The sequence below is a fragment of the Patella vulgata genome, chromosome 2 (genome assembly GCF_932274485.2).
Source record: "Patella vulgata chromosome 2, xgPatVulg1.2, whole genome shotgun sequence".
NCBI lineage: Eukaryota > Metazoa > Mollusca > Gastropoda > Patellidae > Patella > Patella vulgata.
The window spans coordinates 35965925-35982505 of NC_065880.2; the positions used below are offsets into that span (position 1 = coordinate 35965925).

The 16581-nt window shown below is 32.2% G+C and overlaps 1 protein-coding gene across 9 annotated transcripts; it reads right to left on the reverse strand.

Annotated features, from left to right (window-relative positions):
- Positions 1-691: 691 nt before the first annotated feature.
- On the reverse strand, positions 692-12879 carry LOC126811352 (protein inscuteable homolog). Of its 9 annotated transcripts, none has more exons than XM_050536891.2 (13): positions 11045-11460; positions 10132-10339; positions 8654-8717; positions 7895-8018; positions 7233-7282; positions 6164-6266; positions 5087-5203; positions 4702-4827; positions 4232-4403; positions 3457-3632; positions 2573-2798; positions 2215-2291; positions 692-1913 (listed from the first exon to the last, which is right to left on the reverse strand). In XM_050536891.2, the coding sequence occupies exons 1-13, from the start codon at positions 11081-11083 to the stop codon at positions 1782-1784; spliced, it is 1614 nt and encodes a 537-aa protein (XP_050392848.1). In that variant the 5' UTR covers positions 11084-11460; the 3' UTR covers positions 692-1781. The 9 variants fall into 9 exon arrangements, with proteins under 9 accessions (XP_050392848.1, XP_050392849.1, XP_050392853.1 ...); XM_050536892.2 differs by lacking the exon at positions 11045-11460 and adding an exon at positions 12824-12879 and having other exon boundaries at positions 693-1913; positions 7233-7285; positions 10132-10292; XM_050536896.2 differs by lacking the exon at positions 11045-11460 and adding an exon at positions 12329-12734 and having other exon boundaries at positions 693-1913; positions 7233-7285; positions 10132-10292.
- Positions 12880-16581: the final 3702 nt, after the last annotated feature.

Below are 16581 nucleotides of genomic sequence, written 5' to 3' on the forward strand. Positions count from 1 at the left end.
TTGAAGATAAACCTATATTTCAAGCTTCGTTTGACCTGTAGAGTGTCCACAAAGAAATTGTGGACGTCCGGACGGACAGGGCCGATGACATAATGTGGGCGTGTAAAAAGGTGCTCCTTATTAAAACTTGCACTTATCTCTTGTAAAGAGCATCAAGGAAGCCGAAAATGCTCACTATCAAACTTAGATATGTATGTAATAATGTATTAGAATCAGAGTTATTGTGTTCCAAGGCATCAACAATCAAATTGCTTAAAGTTGCGTAGCTTAAGAAGAAAATGCTAACCATCGAACTCGGTCAACAAGACATTCACCTAATGAACATCTACACCAAGCTTGAACATTATACCTCAATTAGAATTGAAGTTAATGTGTCCCAAAGCATCGACAAATCAAATAGCTGATCTCTGCTTAGCCTAAGCAGAAAATCGCCTAATAAATATGTATACCATGTTTGAACATTCTGGCTCAGTTAGAAGCAGAATAATTTTGTTCCAAAAGTGTGACATACAAACCCATTTTAATAGTCCCCTGGTGTGGGACAACACATAACTTTCTTGCACTCTTATTAAAAATTTTCCTTTCACCAACCACGACTTTGTTGAGAAATATAATATTATTATAATACAATGAAATATAACTTTATATAATAAATAATTTATTTATACAACATACAATAATACACAACAAATAAATACAATAAATAATAAATAAAATCTAAAAATAAATATCATATCAAGATCAATCTCTTGTAAACAATATCAGTTTATATGCCCTGAATAAATATTGCAGCAATTAAAATCTCAAGTATAAAAATATCATGCCTTTTGAAATGGAAAATCTCTTTTAAATACTATTTACATACTGACCAAGTATAAAGATTCAGACAAGTTATTTACCCCTGAATTTAATTATCTCCCTTATAAGAATATGGTAATGGACCTTTGAAAGAGATTTTCCATTTTGCAAGTGCCTGTATATATAAGTTATAACAGCTGATCATTGACATATAATTCAAGACAGCTTAAAGAAAACATACTTAGTGTTTCATCAATTCAAAAAGCAGTTAATAGACTCAAATCACACAAGTCAGTATTAGGTTCAAATCTAGGTGTGAGTCAAGCAGAACCAATCGAATTATTTCACACTTTTCCAAAATACAATCAGCAGTGTACATAAAGGATCCTGTGTATTTACAGATTAAAATATTCCAACGTTTAAATGTTGTGAGAAAAATTTTCACAGAAGATTGGAATAAATTCAAGCATTAAAATAAAATATGTCAGTTGTATAATATACAATAAAATACAAAACTATATAAAATAAAGCTTTAAACATTATTACATTGTGTATACTTTGAGCTTAATAAATAGCACTTGAGCATATATTTTATGTTCGTAAAAAAAAAAACATGGACAATAGACGTTTATCACACGGAAGGCATCAATTAATATACTACAGTAGATTACAGATTATCATAGTACAATTTAATATATTTCTGGTTCAACTGTAATAACAACAGCTACTATTCTCTGGTAACTCGGAGTGCCTGATAATCAGAACATTCATTTCTTCCTGTTGGTTTAATTAGTCAGAGCACACTAAAAGTTTTCATCACTACAAAAACATTGCATCCCACCCAGGACACTTAGCACATCACAAAGTTTTTCATCACTATCTGAGAACATCACAAGTTTTTGTCAAATTTTAATCACATCACACAGCTCTCACAATCTGAGGACATTAAACCCCAAAAATATTTCCATCACTATGAAAGCACATCACACAAAGTTTTCATCACTATGTGAACACATTACGAATGAGTCCATCAATTTGGGTGTTATTAATTGTTTAACATCTAATGTAGCCATACTATCGTTCCCACATGTCATACATACTTTACGTAAAGCAGCCTACAATAATTGAATAAACAATATCAAATAAACAACAATGTTTTAATACAAAAGAGGACTGGAATTGAATGGGGGAAACAATAATTTGAGACTAACTTATGGCATTTTTCATTTTAATAGGTATGTTTGCGATGTAAAAGTCAGAATTTTGCCAGGACAGTCGCCTTTCTGTCTACCTTTGGAGATGAGTGTTTCGTCTAATACGAACACCAAGACACACTTTCCTGGTCAGTCTCTGACAAGTGACAACAGGGCTTGAAACAATCCTGCATATTAAAGCGAGATGAGTACAAATACATACCAGACTGGCCACTAAAACAGCATCACTATGACAACGTTCCTCAGCATTACGACATAATTCAACTAATCTAGGTACACCTGTAATAGAAATAACAACATTCAACTATATATTAAACTATTAACATAACTATTTTAAGAATTTAGATTTCCCATTGGTCAAGAGCTGAAATCTGCACAATGGTATTAGTGTTCAGCCAATGCATCATCAGCATTCTTAAATTATTTCTCTTCCAAGTTTTCTGAATAGGACCCCTGAGCAGTAAATCACATATACAGTGTCAAATCACACAGCCATTTTTAGTTCAAGGATATATTTCCATATTTTAAATGCTTGGATAAAAGGAGTGTATAAAATTTACCTTTTAATCTCAGTATCTCTTGTGCATTTTTTTCTTCACGACATAATCTGGTTAACGCTATAGCTGCCTTCTGTAAAACACGTTCACAGGCGGCTATTTCTGTCTCTGTGTCGTATAAAGATGGTGATATATGTAAGAAATCTATAAGAAGATTTATTCCACCAGGTCGTGTAATAGAAAGATGAAAATCATCACATGCAGCCATATTAGCTAATATAGTTGCTATCTGTAAATAAATAAATATACATTAACTCTGTGCTCCACTATCAGTGTTTCCTTAAAAGATTGGAATATGGAACACTTGGAAACTGAAATGATTCTTAACATTTTAACAGATTATACTTTAGCATGGTTGGACGTCTGTATTACAGAAGTTATTTCCCTTTGATCTTCAGAAATAGAAATAAAATGTTGATGAATATTTCATCTAAATATTACACGTTATTTTAAGACTGACAGTGACATTGCCATTTTTTCTGAGAATCTCTGCAATAATCAAAGCTCCCTACCCACTGGATTTATGCATGTCAGTAGTCAAACATAAATTTCCTTTATATAGAATTATGGTATCGTTTTTTTTAATTTGATCACATTAATCCAGTGTGTAGTTTACAATGGAAAATGAGTTAATGTAATTTACAGTGGAAAATGAGTTAATGTAATTTACAGTGGAAAATGAGTTAATGTGTAGTTTACAGTGGTAAATGAGTTGATGTGTAGTTTACAGTGGTAAATGAGTTGATGTGTAGTTTACAGTGGTAAATGAGTTGATGTGTAGTTTACAGTGTTGAGATAGGTAGTTTATAGTGGTACATTAGTTGACAAGAAATCCTTTGTTAAAAAATGAATGTTTTATATATAAAATAAGATAAACAATAACTGACCTGATCTTTAGAGAATAATGATTGTGATTTATACGTTGAGGTAGATGATACTAATATATCAGGAGCACATATACCAGCTAAATATTCACAAGCCATAGAATCTATAAAGGTTAAATTAGCCACAGCAGCAGTTGATAACAGAAATATTTCTTGACTTTCTGTTTGACAACATAATCCTGAAATATTCATATTACAAGCCTAAAATTTAGATTGTAGGCAACAACTGAAAATAAATAGATATTCAAAAATCTATAGAGTGATCTAAATCAGTGAAATTCATATTATCATGCTCAGAATTTACTAATGAAACGAAATGGGGTTTAACATCCTATTTTTCTGCTCCATCTTGGACAATGAAGACAGTGTGCTATGAAGTAAATCTTGCCCCGTTAGCAACACTATAGCCTACTCTTATTTCTAATTCAAACTGTCAAGGGTCCTTTGAGTATAGGGGACCTCATTTTGTATCCCATCCAAACGACTAGACACTGCTCTTTGCCATGTCTTCCGTCCTGCACCATCGACATGGAAAACCATACCAGAAAGTTCTGATGAACTTTCTCGGCCAACACCGGGAATGAACCAGGGACAACCAGGTTAACAAGCCAAATACTGCGGCTCCCTAACTACTGACAAGGATAAAACATTTGAAAATTCACAATTACTGAAGAGCATGTATGTAAACAAAAAGAGTTGTTTACATTATACATACAAAAATATCTTATACAATGACTTATTTATAAGATTAATATTAAAACATGTATAGCCTACTCACCCATCAGGGAATTAACTAAATCTTGTAGATTATCCATTAATCCACCTATAAAATGATTATGTTCTATAGCAGGGGAGGTAATCTGAGCCAATACTCCTGCTGCTTCACCTTTCACACATTCTGGTTGTAAATCATCACATAATATATCTAATAATACACATAAACCACCTTCCTGTAAATATACAATATATAATATATATAAACCAACTTCCTGTAAATAAACAATATGTAATATACATAAACCACCTTCCTGTAAATATACAATATATAATATACATAAACCACCTTCCTGTAAATATACAATATATAATACACATAAACCACCTTCCTGTAAATATACATGTACAATATATAATATACATAAACCACCTACGTGTAAATATACAATATAAAATATACATAAACAAATATATTTAATCATGAATAGTTTGAGTTAAGTTATTTTAAATAAGGATATTGTTTAACCTTACCTTTTCTAATTCAGCTATAATTTCTGGTAAACAACAAATTGATGATAGTGCTCGTAACGATTGGACATGAGCAAACTTGACAGATTCACATACACATACATTGAGTAATGACTTTACACCACCGGCCTGTAACATAAATATGTAATAATTATATATAATTGGTTGGTAAGTTGGGATTAATGTATACAGGGTTAACAAGATAAAGAATACAGGGAAGCATTTGGATGAAAAACCAAGATTTTTTTCTAAAACTTGATATACTTGAAGCAAATATTACAAAACTACTTCTATCTAGAATATGAAATAATGTAGACATTTCCATTCAAAAGTAATTTAATAATTGATGAGAATTTTTCAAACAATAATAATAAATATATAGACTTACATGAGATATTAACTGACACCAGTTTTCGCCTTCCAATGATAAACTAATAATACTACTCATAGAATTCTGTAAATTTATTGCACTATTTCTTTCTACTTGTAGATCTTTTACCATTAACTGAAAATAACAAACAATTTTCAATAAACAGATAATACGAAATGAAATAAAATGTGGTTTAACGTCAATAATACGAAATACTGGCCTATATAAACATAAACTGATAATTATAAATTTATGTAAATATAATCAGTTTATTAAATACTGGATACCGGTATATGTAAATATAAGCAGTTAATATTAAATACCGGTATTTGTAAATATAAGCAGTTAATACTAAATACTGGTGTATGTCAACATAAACAGATAACATAAAATACTGGTATATGTCAACATAAACAGATAATATAAAATACTGGTATATGTCAACATAAACAGATAATATAAAATACTGGTATATGTCAACATAAACAGATAACATAAAATACTGGTATATGTCAACATAAACAGATAATTTTAAACACTGTTACCTTTTAATATAAATAAATAATACTAAATATTGGCAGAGGTCGATCACAGTCACGCAAAAATCTGTGTTTTCACGCAATTGTGGCAAAATAAACATAAATATTGACAACGCTGCACAATTTACATGCAGAAACGTTCATGGTATCAGAATGATTAGTTTGTATTTAGATAACCGATAAAATTATTCTATTTATATCTTTGTTGTACATGTATTTTGTTTACTACTACTTCATCAATCTATGTGCTTTCATGCAGCATAGCATTTCATACAAGACTTTGGATTGGCTAGTACACAATAAGCTGTTTACAATCAACCAATCAAATATTGGCTTTCAAGAGATACAGTTTGCTCTTTACTTCCTGTCGAACGGAAGATTGAAATGACTTTGTGTCTGTACTCTGTACCATCAACCATTTGCTGCCATTCTCTTCCTTGCACATGAAAATGCCAAATGCAGTGGAATATTTGAACCATTTTCTATCAAAGTTTAACTTCACCTGTTATGATTTATAAATGGCTTGGTATTATCAACTTGTTTAATGTATAATTACCTTTATTAAATGAGTGATAATGAGGTGTATAAGATGTGTAAAAGACTGTTCTAAGCATGTCATCTGATTTATTAAAGGCATCTTACATAATCTAGAATTAAAACTGCAAAGAAATCGATAAAACTAATTAAATAAACAAACATTTAAACAATGTATTTGACAGACAATTATAAGATAATTAAAATGGAGGCATGAAATATAAAAGGCAATGGTCATAACTTATGTCAGGATTGATGGAATAGTCTGGAATATTAGATTAGGGCTTTAAAAAAACGAATATCCATATTTGATATTTAAAATATTTACAACCCAAGCAGTTTGTTGTATCTGGGTGTGTGTGTGTGGGGGGGGGGGGGGGGGAATGAATGGTTAAAAGCATGCACATTAGATCAGAAGGTCTTTCATTGAGTCAAGTGACATGGTTTCGATTCTCTGATTGTATGTGACAAGGAGTAGGGTCACCTGTCCAACCTTGTTGCTTTTCCACCGGATCCTCCAGTTTCCTCCCACTGCTAAAGACCCCGATGCGCAAGCTAATTATTGAAATAAAATTGAACCATACATTAGTCCTGAAATGACCTAGTTTGTGTCGAGTGCATGTTTAACCCCATTTCTCTCTCTCTCCCTTTTATTGTATCTTTAAAAGTCGAAGCTAGTTATTTTAATCTGGTTTAAAATTTCATACACCTGTACATTTACATAACAAATATTTACATGTATAACTTTTACATGATGGGAATTCTAACAAAGTTGCTAGATCTTTTGTAAATATATTTAATAATTGAAACTAAAAATCTTATTATAAATAATATAAATCTCAAACAGATAACAAAGAATTATAATTCCACGAGTTTGAACAGTCAAAATAATGTGCAGCCAAAACAAACTATTTGGATGGTATTTGGCAGATTGAGAAAGACCAATGTTTGTTGAGTTAAAACCTTATCGGCAGGAAATAGCATTGCTTAACTTCTTCCAATATTTCTCTGTGCCAAATTCAAACAACTGTTTCCAGGTTAAAACCGGACTGACCTTAAGTTAATGCAACAATACTCCCTAATATACTGACCTTTCAACTTTTTGCGCTAGTTTAGCACATTCTCCTATCACTTGTTCTTGCTGCTACAATAAAAAATCAATGTTCAAAGTAAGTTGAATATGTTTCTTAAATGATTTGAGTGATATAAGAAATCCCTTGAAAACTATAATATTGTAAAAGTTGATTCTGTAATCATGGGTCAAAAATGAACTGAAATTCTATCGATCTATGCTGTTTCCTATGTAAACAAACCCAACGCCATCTTTATGTTATCTGAGACGGGAAAATATCTAGCATTGTTATTTTGATCTTGTTTCCTCAATTAACCGTTAAATAATCAATCTGCTGAGTACTAGCATGGATTAAACAGTGAGAAATTTAATATTTTCCCAAAAAATGCAAATCATGCACCAGTTACTTTCATAAACAGTCTCCTAAAAAGGTAGAGCCAAGATTCCCTGGCTTTAACCAAGTGTCAAAGAATGACTACACTATTAAGTAGTGACGGCAAAAACCAATATGGAAATTACCGTGATCTAGCAAGATGTCATCACAGTACCTTAAAATAGACACTAAAAGGGTCAAATATTCTTATAAAAGCCAGGACACCTCATGATTTGTAGTTATTCAGTATCCTAACATTATCTCTATCAGATTTTATATTTTCTAATACATATAAATATAATATATACCTGAAGAATAGAAAGTGTTGATTGTGGAATAGCTTGATGAGAAGATTGAATCAATGTTCTTATTTGACAAGTCACATGACCTGATAACTGATGAAGCTCCTCCCATCTTTCATCATCTGAACACCTTAAAATAGTCACAAAATTATGTAGGTTGGTTATTAGAAAAGGGGTTATGGAAAAACTGACTTATCATTATTCAAAGAAAATGATGTCTGAAAGAAACTATACCAAGACTTTGAAAGACTATTGAATAAAAACCTTACATGGAGAAGGAGCCACAGTGGCTCAGTGGGTATGACACGGGCGCAATAACCAGGACGTTCCAGGTTTGATCCCAGTATTGGGTGAGTAGGTTCATTAGGAATTTCCAAACTGCTTTCCGTTTGTCAGCTGTGTAGGATGGAGGGTCTGCCAAGGAAAAAAAAATCTAGTCCCTCAGATTGTTACAAAAAAAGGGGTCCAACCATATTAACATTGGCATTCATGTAAATGAGCCCTTGGCTGATGGAATTCGATGAAGAGATGGCAAAATGTCCATCATGGCACACTGCATGGCATATACATGTCTTCCATAGCCCGGTTGTTGCAGAAAAGTAGGACACTCATTTTATTTCAAAGTTGGAAATTAAAATTATAATATGGTATAGTCATCGGACACACTGTTTGTATTTTGGTGCATTTTTTAACTTTTTCAGTTACATTTTATAAATTATAAAGGACACTAAAATAGCACTAAGTTTGAATTTAAAAGAAACTTACTTGAATAATAAATCAAATTGTTGTGTTATTGAAACAGCTTGCTTTGATATATCATCTATTCCTCCTACAAATAAACAAATAATATTTGTCTTTGACCTAAATTATTATCATGTACACGTAAATGTTTAACAATTAGATGAATTCTATAATTCATAAAATATTCATGATTTCGTATTTTGACTATTTTGAAAGAATTTGAATTAATTGAATGTGTAATATGGGTACAATCAGAATGAAATAAGATCTTAAAATTTATTTCAACAATTTTAATGAACATAGGAAACTTATTCATAAAATTTTACACTAAAATAAGGATAAGTTTACTTAAATTTCATTGTCTAGAATTTCAACTTGCAGACAAATAAAAGGTAATAAGATATTGGATCTTTGAAATTGTGACAGGTTAAATTTTTAAAAGTGATTTTTATTCTAAAATCAGAAGATGAGATAAGTACATTACATTTCATTGTGCTGCAAATGGCTGATTATATTTTGTTTAAATTTCTTTTCATTAATTTGATAAATGGGAGCTGAATTTATAAATAATAACTACAGCAAAAAATCAAAATTCCTCTGCCAATAATAAGTAGCCATTTCATATAAATAATCCTTTGTCTTACGTACATGTAGTATGTTAGAAAGAGAGGTTCATGTCAATAAATAGCAGCCTTAAAATAACTGTTAATTCTGAGATAATTCATCGATAATCCATTAATCCCATTAACATATGAGTAAGCAATGAATTGATTAACTTTAGTAGTTAATGACTTTATATTGTAATCTTACATCACTGGTTAATCTATATCATATTACAAATAAATCACCATCTAGAAATAATGCTTTATCTATTTAGTACAGGGATTTGGTTTATAAATTAACAAATTTAAAACTATCCATTAATCCCATTAACTTAAGAGTAAGCATTTAATTGAATTATTGGCTTCAATAAATCTAAGTAATGACTTTATAGTTTAACATTACATCAGTAGTGTATCTTTATCAGTACATAGCAGACTAATCCAAAATACTATTACAAATAAATAATGTTTTATCCATGGATTTAATTTCAAATTAACAGATTTAAAATTATCTGTAATCACACAAATTCTCTTCCATTAAACATTCATTTTATCATTATGATGAATTAAGAAAATGTAAATATTGTCTGGGGCTACTCTTATTTTATAAATTCAGACTGTGTCTCTAGAACAGTGTGACAAGTTTACTGAAAATCCGCTTAAAACATGTAAAGCTAACATATTGAATAAACTGACCCGCTGACATTTGCAATAAACAAGATGACATTATTTCTTGTACAGGTACAATTTTTTTAAATTTAAAAACAACAAGCAACAACAGTGTTTGACCTTTAAAAAGACTGAGAAGAAAATCTGGTTTAAAACTAAATAAACTCACTCAACAATTACCAATAAGGAACTGTACCAAATATAGATCACAAAATAAATATACAATCTTACCTTTCCAGTTAATAGACTGTGTTGTTTTAAAATTGTTTCTTCCATCAGTATGTAAAGGCTTTCCTTGTAGAACACTCATACATTCTGTTTCTGTTCTGTCTTCTAAATCAAACAACCATTGTTGAACTGAATCAAATTCCATTTTATCACTGATTTTACACCTGGAGAAATTAATCTTAAAATAAAATCCTGATACCAGCTTACTGTTCTAAAAGATAAAAACATCCATAATTTAAAAAGATAGTCCAGGGTTAGAAATAGTAACAAAGTTTAAACTAAACAATCTAAATACACCAGTAATATAATTCCTGGACTTCCTGGCCCTTTATAAATGAAAATGGAAACAGCCATGAAATCTTATCACTAGGCACCGGGTATCATTCAGATTTGATGAACAAAGGAAAGAAACTGAGCTTACCATCTAGAATCTAATACACGTATCCGGTTAATAGATTGTCGTCCAGAAAGTGTTAAATGCCATCAAGATTCATCAAAAAACGCCCAGTTTAAGAAATACTGTTTAGTTTTGACATTGGTCATCTAGTTTATGATCATTTAGTTTAGTTTTGATATTGGTCATCTAGTTTATGGCCATTTAGTTTCATAAACTAGACGACCTATGTCAAAACTAAACAGTGTTTTTTAAACTACACGGTAGCACAAACTGGCCGTTTCTTTATGAAATCTTGACGGCATTACACTTTCTGATGGCAATCTATTAACTGGATACAAGTATTAGATTCCAGATGGTAAGTTCAGTTTCTTTCTTTTTTTCGTCAAATCTGAATGATACCAGGTCCCTAATGTTAATATATAGCATCATATTCATAGACATCACTACAGATATACATACATGTATAACAATGTACAATTAAAAATTTTCCACCAGTATTAAGTGTCCTGTAAAACTAACCATATAGACAGTCGCCTTCTGAATGATACAAATAGCCATATGCCTGCCAGCTTCTCCTGTTTATGTAGACTAATGAAAATCAATGCTTGTTACACACTATTATACGCTTTGTCCAGATTCATTGGCTATTTGCCATTTAAACTTTGTAAACTCTTCCAATTAATACATTCCCTTACAGTATAGATATGTTGAGGTCCAGAGGAAGTTGATGATTAAGCTGGGGAATGTAATACTGTAATAAATTACCCATATCACATCTAGGAAATGATAACACTACATATGTACCTTGTTTCTGTTTCATCGTCAGGGTGGTGATATAACACTATTACAAACCTGGTATGGTATCGTCAATGTGAATCAATCAGACTGTAACTATGTGACTATTACACCTACCGGTATTTGTTAATTTTCCTAACAAGACCAAATTTTACAAGAAAACCTACTTGAAATGATGTCAAAGTTTCCCATGATCAAAATATTTGCTATTTGACATTATTTGCAACAATAGTCAAAATTGTAGTATTAACTATCATTGTGTTTCAAAATTTAATCTCCAAGAAGTCACATACTTCAAAGGGGGGAAAAAGTTTCACAGCGCAAAAAAACAAATATATCCGATAGACCAATGCTTTTACTGTAGCAAATTCTCATAGCTAATCACATAAAATTGATTTAGTTTATAAGGTTATAATTGATAATTGTATTGGAATCAACAGGCATAAAAAATATCAAGTTGTTATAAATATAAAAATTGAGCTGCTGGTGATAATAATTTATTGTTTATCAAATCAAATATGAAATAACGTAAAAATACATGTATTCGGTATTTACGTGATTTGATAAACAATAAATTTTTATCACTAGCAGCTCAATTTTTATATTTATAACAACTTGATATTTTTTATGCCTGTTGATTCCAATACAATTATCAATTACAACCTTATAAACTAAATCAATTATCAAATAAAATGAAGACTTATTCCGATCCTGATTTCTAACCTGGGACTATCTAGTAGAATGAATGAATACCTTTCAACTCTCTCAATTAGGCCTTCTATCTACATGAATGAAATTATAAATATGTTGATTTTAGATCTCGAATCTCTACACCGAACTGTCACTTTCTGTTACCATCAGCCACAAGTGACTGCGACTGTCAGTGACTAGTAGAGTGTGAATCTTTACTTCACAAAAATGAAACAAAAAAAGTAGAGCTACTCGAGTCGAGTATGCATTACTTATTTTCTACTTGTTGTTGGCGCAACGTAAAGAATTAATGCTTACCGTTATCTTCTACAATGAAAATCAAACACCCGGTCACCTTATAAAAACATTTCTAAGACAATATTCTTCTAAGGGGTCCATTATGTCAACAATCTACTAATCCGTAATCTCTTCACGTCCAAACACAATTTGATTTGTTTACATCTGTGGACAACCGGAAGTAAATTGGTAATAGCAAAATGGTGACTGTTTTTTCTTGTTTAAAAAAAAGGAAACGAAATTGTAGCAATGAGACCATCTGCGGTTAGATCCTCTGGCCGGATAATAAAATACAGTGTTTGGTGGAGGATGGCCTATAGCTTTTTTCACTTCTCTAGTTGACTTGTCAATATCTTACAAACCGTTGGACTCCACCAAATAAATATTCATTTATTGGGGTAGTTCCTTTACTTAATTCCTTTACTTACTAAGGAACCAGTTCCTATTCATTCCTACTGAGCTGCAATATTAAAATACCGTTCTACCTCTGTGCTAAAGCAAATCTGTAATCCTTACCTTCTATTTTTCTTCTTGTGTGTCATTTAAGCTGGCAAGTTATTGACAACCGGTATAATGTCAATAAAAGTTTGTGGTTTTACTACCTAAGTGTCAAAATAAAAGTTACACAAATAATAAAAAAAAGTCAATTTTTTAAAAGACAGAAAAGATAAAAATATCAGAGTGCTGAGAAACATATCTTCTTGCTGGCAAGATGTAATCTGTAGAAAAATAGTGTCATCAACAGAATGTTACGGAAGCGTATAGGGGTCGTGCAAAATTTTGTAGAAGGCCTCAAGATCATTTTCTCGAGGGCCTCGAGATCCTGTTATCCTGTGATACTTTTCGAGATCTCAATTTAATGTTCTCGAAATCCTAATAATTTTCTCGAGAATCTTCCATCCTATGTTAACAATCTCGAGCTTGCCATCCTCTTTATAAAAAATTCTCGAGATCTAATTCTCAGTGCTCCACGGCCTGTCATTTCAGAGTTTACCCTGATCCAACCCCCACCCCTTTCCCCGAAAACCTTAACAGCACTAGAGAGCCTAGAGTTTTTGCTGTATTTTTTTAAAAATTTGGTGTGACGCATTGGGGTAATAAGAGAACGATTCCTATCGATTTTCGGCACACCTCGTAGTTCTGGTGTTAATTACCCTGCTTTCCAAAAACCTTGTTAACGCAACAGAGGCTATAGTTTTTAACTGGGGTCTTTCGATTTTCAGCATTGCACAAGCTTCTGTTCCAGAGTCACACCCTTTGTCAGTAGTTTTTTGTCCAATATAGGACGGTGAGAAGATGAGCCTTATCGATATTCAGAATTCTGTTCCTTAATATACCCCCTCTCCCCGAAAAACTTGTTAACATCCCAGAGGCTTTACTTTGTAAATTTTCTGTGAAGATCATGAACTCGATTGATATTTAGCACTTAGCGATCTTTCGTTCCGGAGTTACTCTCCATTCTTTGAAATTCTTGTTAAAGTGATAGAGACTTACGTTTTTAATGGATTTTCGATATTCAGTGTTCCGCAACAAGGATGACTTCTGCTGATTTTCAGTAATGTAAGGTTTTCTATCACGGAGATATAACAAGCACCTGAACATGATGTAGATTAGATTTCTTGAAGGATACTAGTTCCTTATTCAATTTATTAAACATCCAAGGTTGAGATAGACATAGATGCTGTGTAGATTTATTTTAAAGCATTGGTGTCATGAGCAGAGGAACCCTATTTATTTTCGCCGTTCCATGGGGTTTATCCTTGTGAACAGAGAGAATCTACATTTTTGGAAGGATTGTTGCCACTAGAGAATGAACCTTATTGATTTGCAGCGCTACCTGACTTTTCATTATGGCGTTATTCCTATTTTCCCGTAAACCTTGTGAACATGATAGAGCGCAAGATTTTTGTTTTAAAATCTACCACGAAGCATTTGGGCCACAAGACAATAAACCCTGTGTCTAGCTCTATTCTAAAAGAGATATCGTCTTAAATTAAGCAAAAATAACATTTTTAATAAAACGTGGCCCACACATTAAATTGAGATAATTTAACAAGCAAGTCTGTAATTCAAAGCTTCACACATTCAAAGCGAATGCAGTAGGGTTTTGATTTTCAAATTTGGTGTGAAGCATTGGGACCATTAGTGAATGGTTGAACCCTATCGATTATGCAATTATTAGTTAGCAGTTTTCCTTTTTAACGTATGTTAGAGTATTTTTTTTAGGTGGTTTTTTTTTCAAATTTGGTGCGAAGTATTGGGCCAGTGGTTGCTTCACAACGTGGAAACACTATCATTAATCCATGTGACAGACCTTGGATCGTATCATTACCATTTTGATGAATAAATTCAGCCTGGTGCCTGAAGTGTTCAAATTTCGTTGATGGATTTCCAGATCAGCTAAATGACATTTTGGCGCCAGTCTTTAAAAATTGCTGCCATGCTTTCATTGAAATTGAGTGTCAGGGAAACCTTCATAACTACTGAACAGATTGACCTATGGATATGGAAAATGGCTCACATGTTCACAAGAAAATTCTACATCTGTTGCTATATGATACTTGTTGTTGAATGAATCGTATATTTTCCAAATCAACAGATTATTCTGAAAAAGCAACGTTTTCGCATTTTTTATCAAGATTTATGTAATAAGTTTACTACCAAATCATGTTCAGAGTAATTTTAGCCAAATTATATGTGTGGTCTTTTTAAGTTATTCATTTGGCATAAATAAATATGCTCAGTGGCCCTCTCTGTACAGCTGCGGTGGCCGCAAACTCAACAAAAGTCTTGAGTAGACTGTCAAATTTAAAATGTTGAATGTTGGCGAGGCAGGGTACCAACTTAGTAAACATTTAGGTAGGGGTGTCACAATCAGAACGATATTTGGGGACAGGTTGTTTCTGAGGCAACATTTGTCACTGCAGAAGATTTTGAGATTATGTCACTTCTGTGACGTCCTTTTCGGTTGCGGTTCTGTCCGATTTCAAAAATGGTCGCCAAAATTTGACATTTAATGAAGGTAAGGCTTGTGATATATCACATATAGGGTTTTCATAGCCATAAGGTTTTGGGAAAACTGTAGATATGGGGACATTATCATATGTCGTAAAGATCTCGACAATATTAACTTGAGATCTCGGGAAAATTTACACAGGATGTCAAGATCTCGAGAACATTTGCTCGATTTCTCAAAATCGTTAAATCAGGATGGAACTATCCCATGAAAATTATTAGGGTATCTTGAGAAATTAAATTGAGATCTCGAGAAAATTACCAGGTGATCACAGGATTTCGAGAAAGTAGCACAGGATTGTAGAATCTCAAGACCATTTACAAAATTTTGTTGGACTCCTATATGCTTCCGTAGAATGTGGTGTTATGTGTGCAATAGTTTTTCTCCCCTATTAAAAATATGTAATTATAATGTATAATATGCCCACATTTTGCAAAAGATGACAGAACAAGCTACAAATGGGATTTTTCGTACAATCATGGCCATAAATCCAGGATGTTATGGTCTGACATGCGACAATATCAAAAGGAACCAAGATCTTTGGGATATAAACATATATTTTAAGTTTCATCAAAATTGGATAAAAATTGTGACCTCTAAGAGGGTCCACAACCTTGGTATTACATACGTTTACACTATTTGCGTACAAGGAGTAGCGATTTTGTCGGACGGTGTTTGTCTGATTCTCAACCATCATTAGTTTGTAATGGTGCTACATTTGAACGGTTTTTAAAATCAGATATAATTTGTGACCTCTAGAGGAATCACAAGCTAGAAATGTGATTTTCCGTACAATCAGGGGCCATAATCCAGGAAGTTCAGGTAAAAATATGCACAAATATCGTAAGGGAAATAAACATTTATTTCAAGTTTCATCAAAATCCGATGAAATTGTGACCTCTAGAGTGTCCACAAGATAAAACATGCTTTATCAGGGGGCATAATCCATGCCAATATCGAAAGGAATCAAGATCTCTGGGATACAAACCTTTACTTCATTTTTCGTCAAAATCGTATAAAAATTGTAACCTGTAGCATATCCACAAACAAAATGTGGACAGACGGATAGGGGCGACAACAATTTGCATGTGGACATATAAAAACCTTCAAAACAGATGGTTTATAATTCTGTAAAGACCAATAATAATATCCCATGGCCATATTTACACCTTTGATTAAATTAATTCAGCATCCATTCCACATAATTGAGTGAACTGAGTTTGGGATCAACTTACATAATTTGCCTAAGCGCATATGT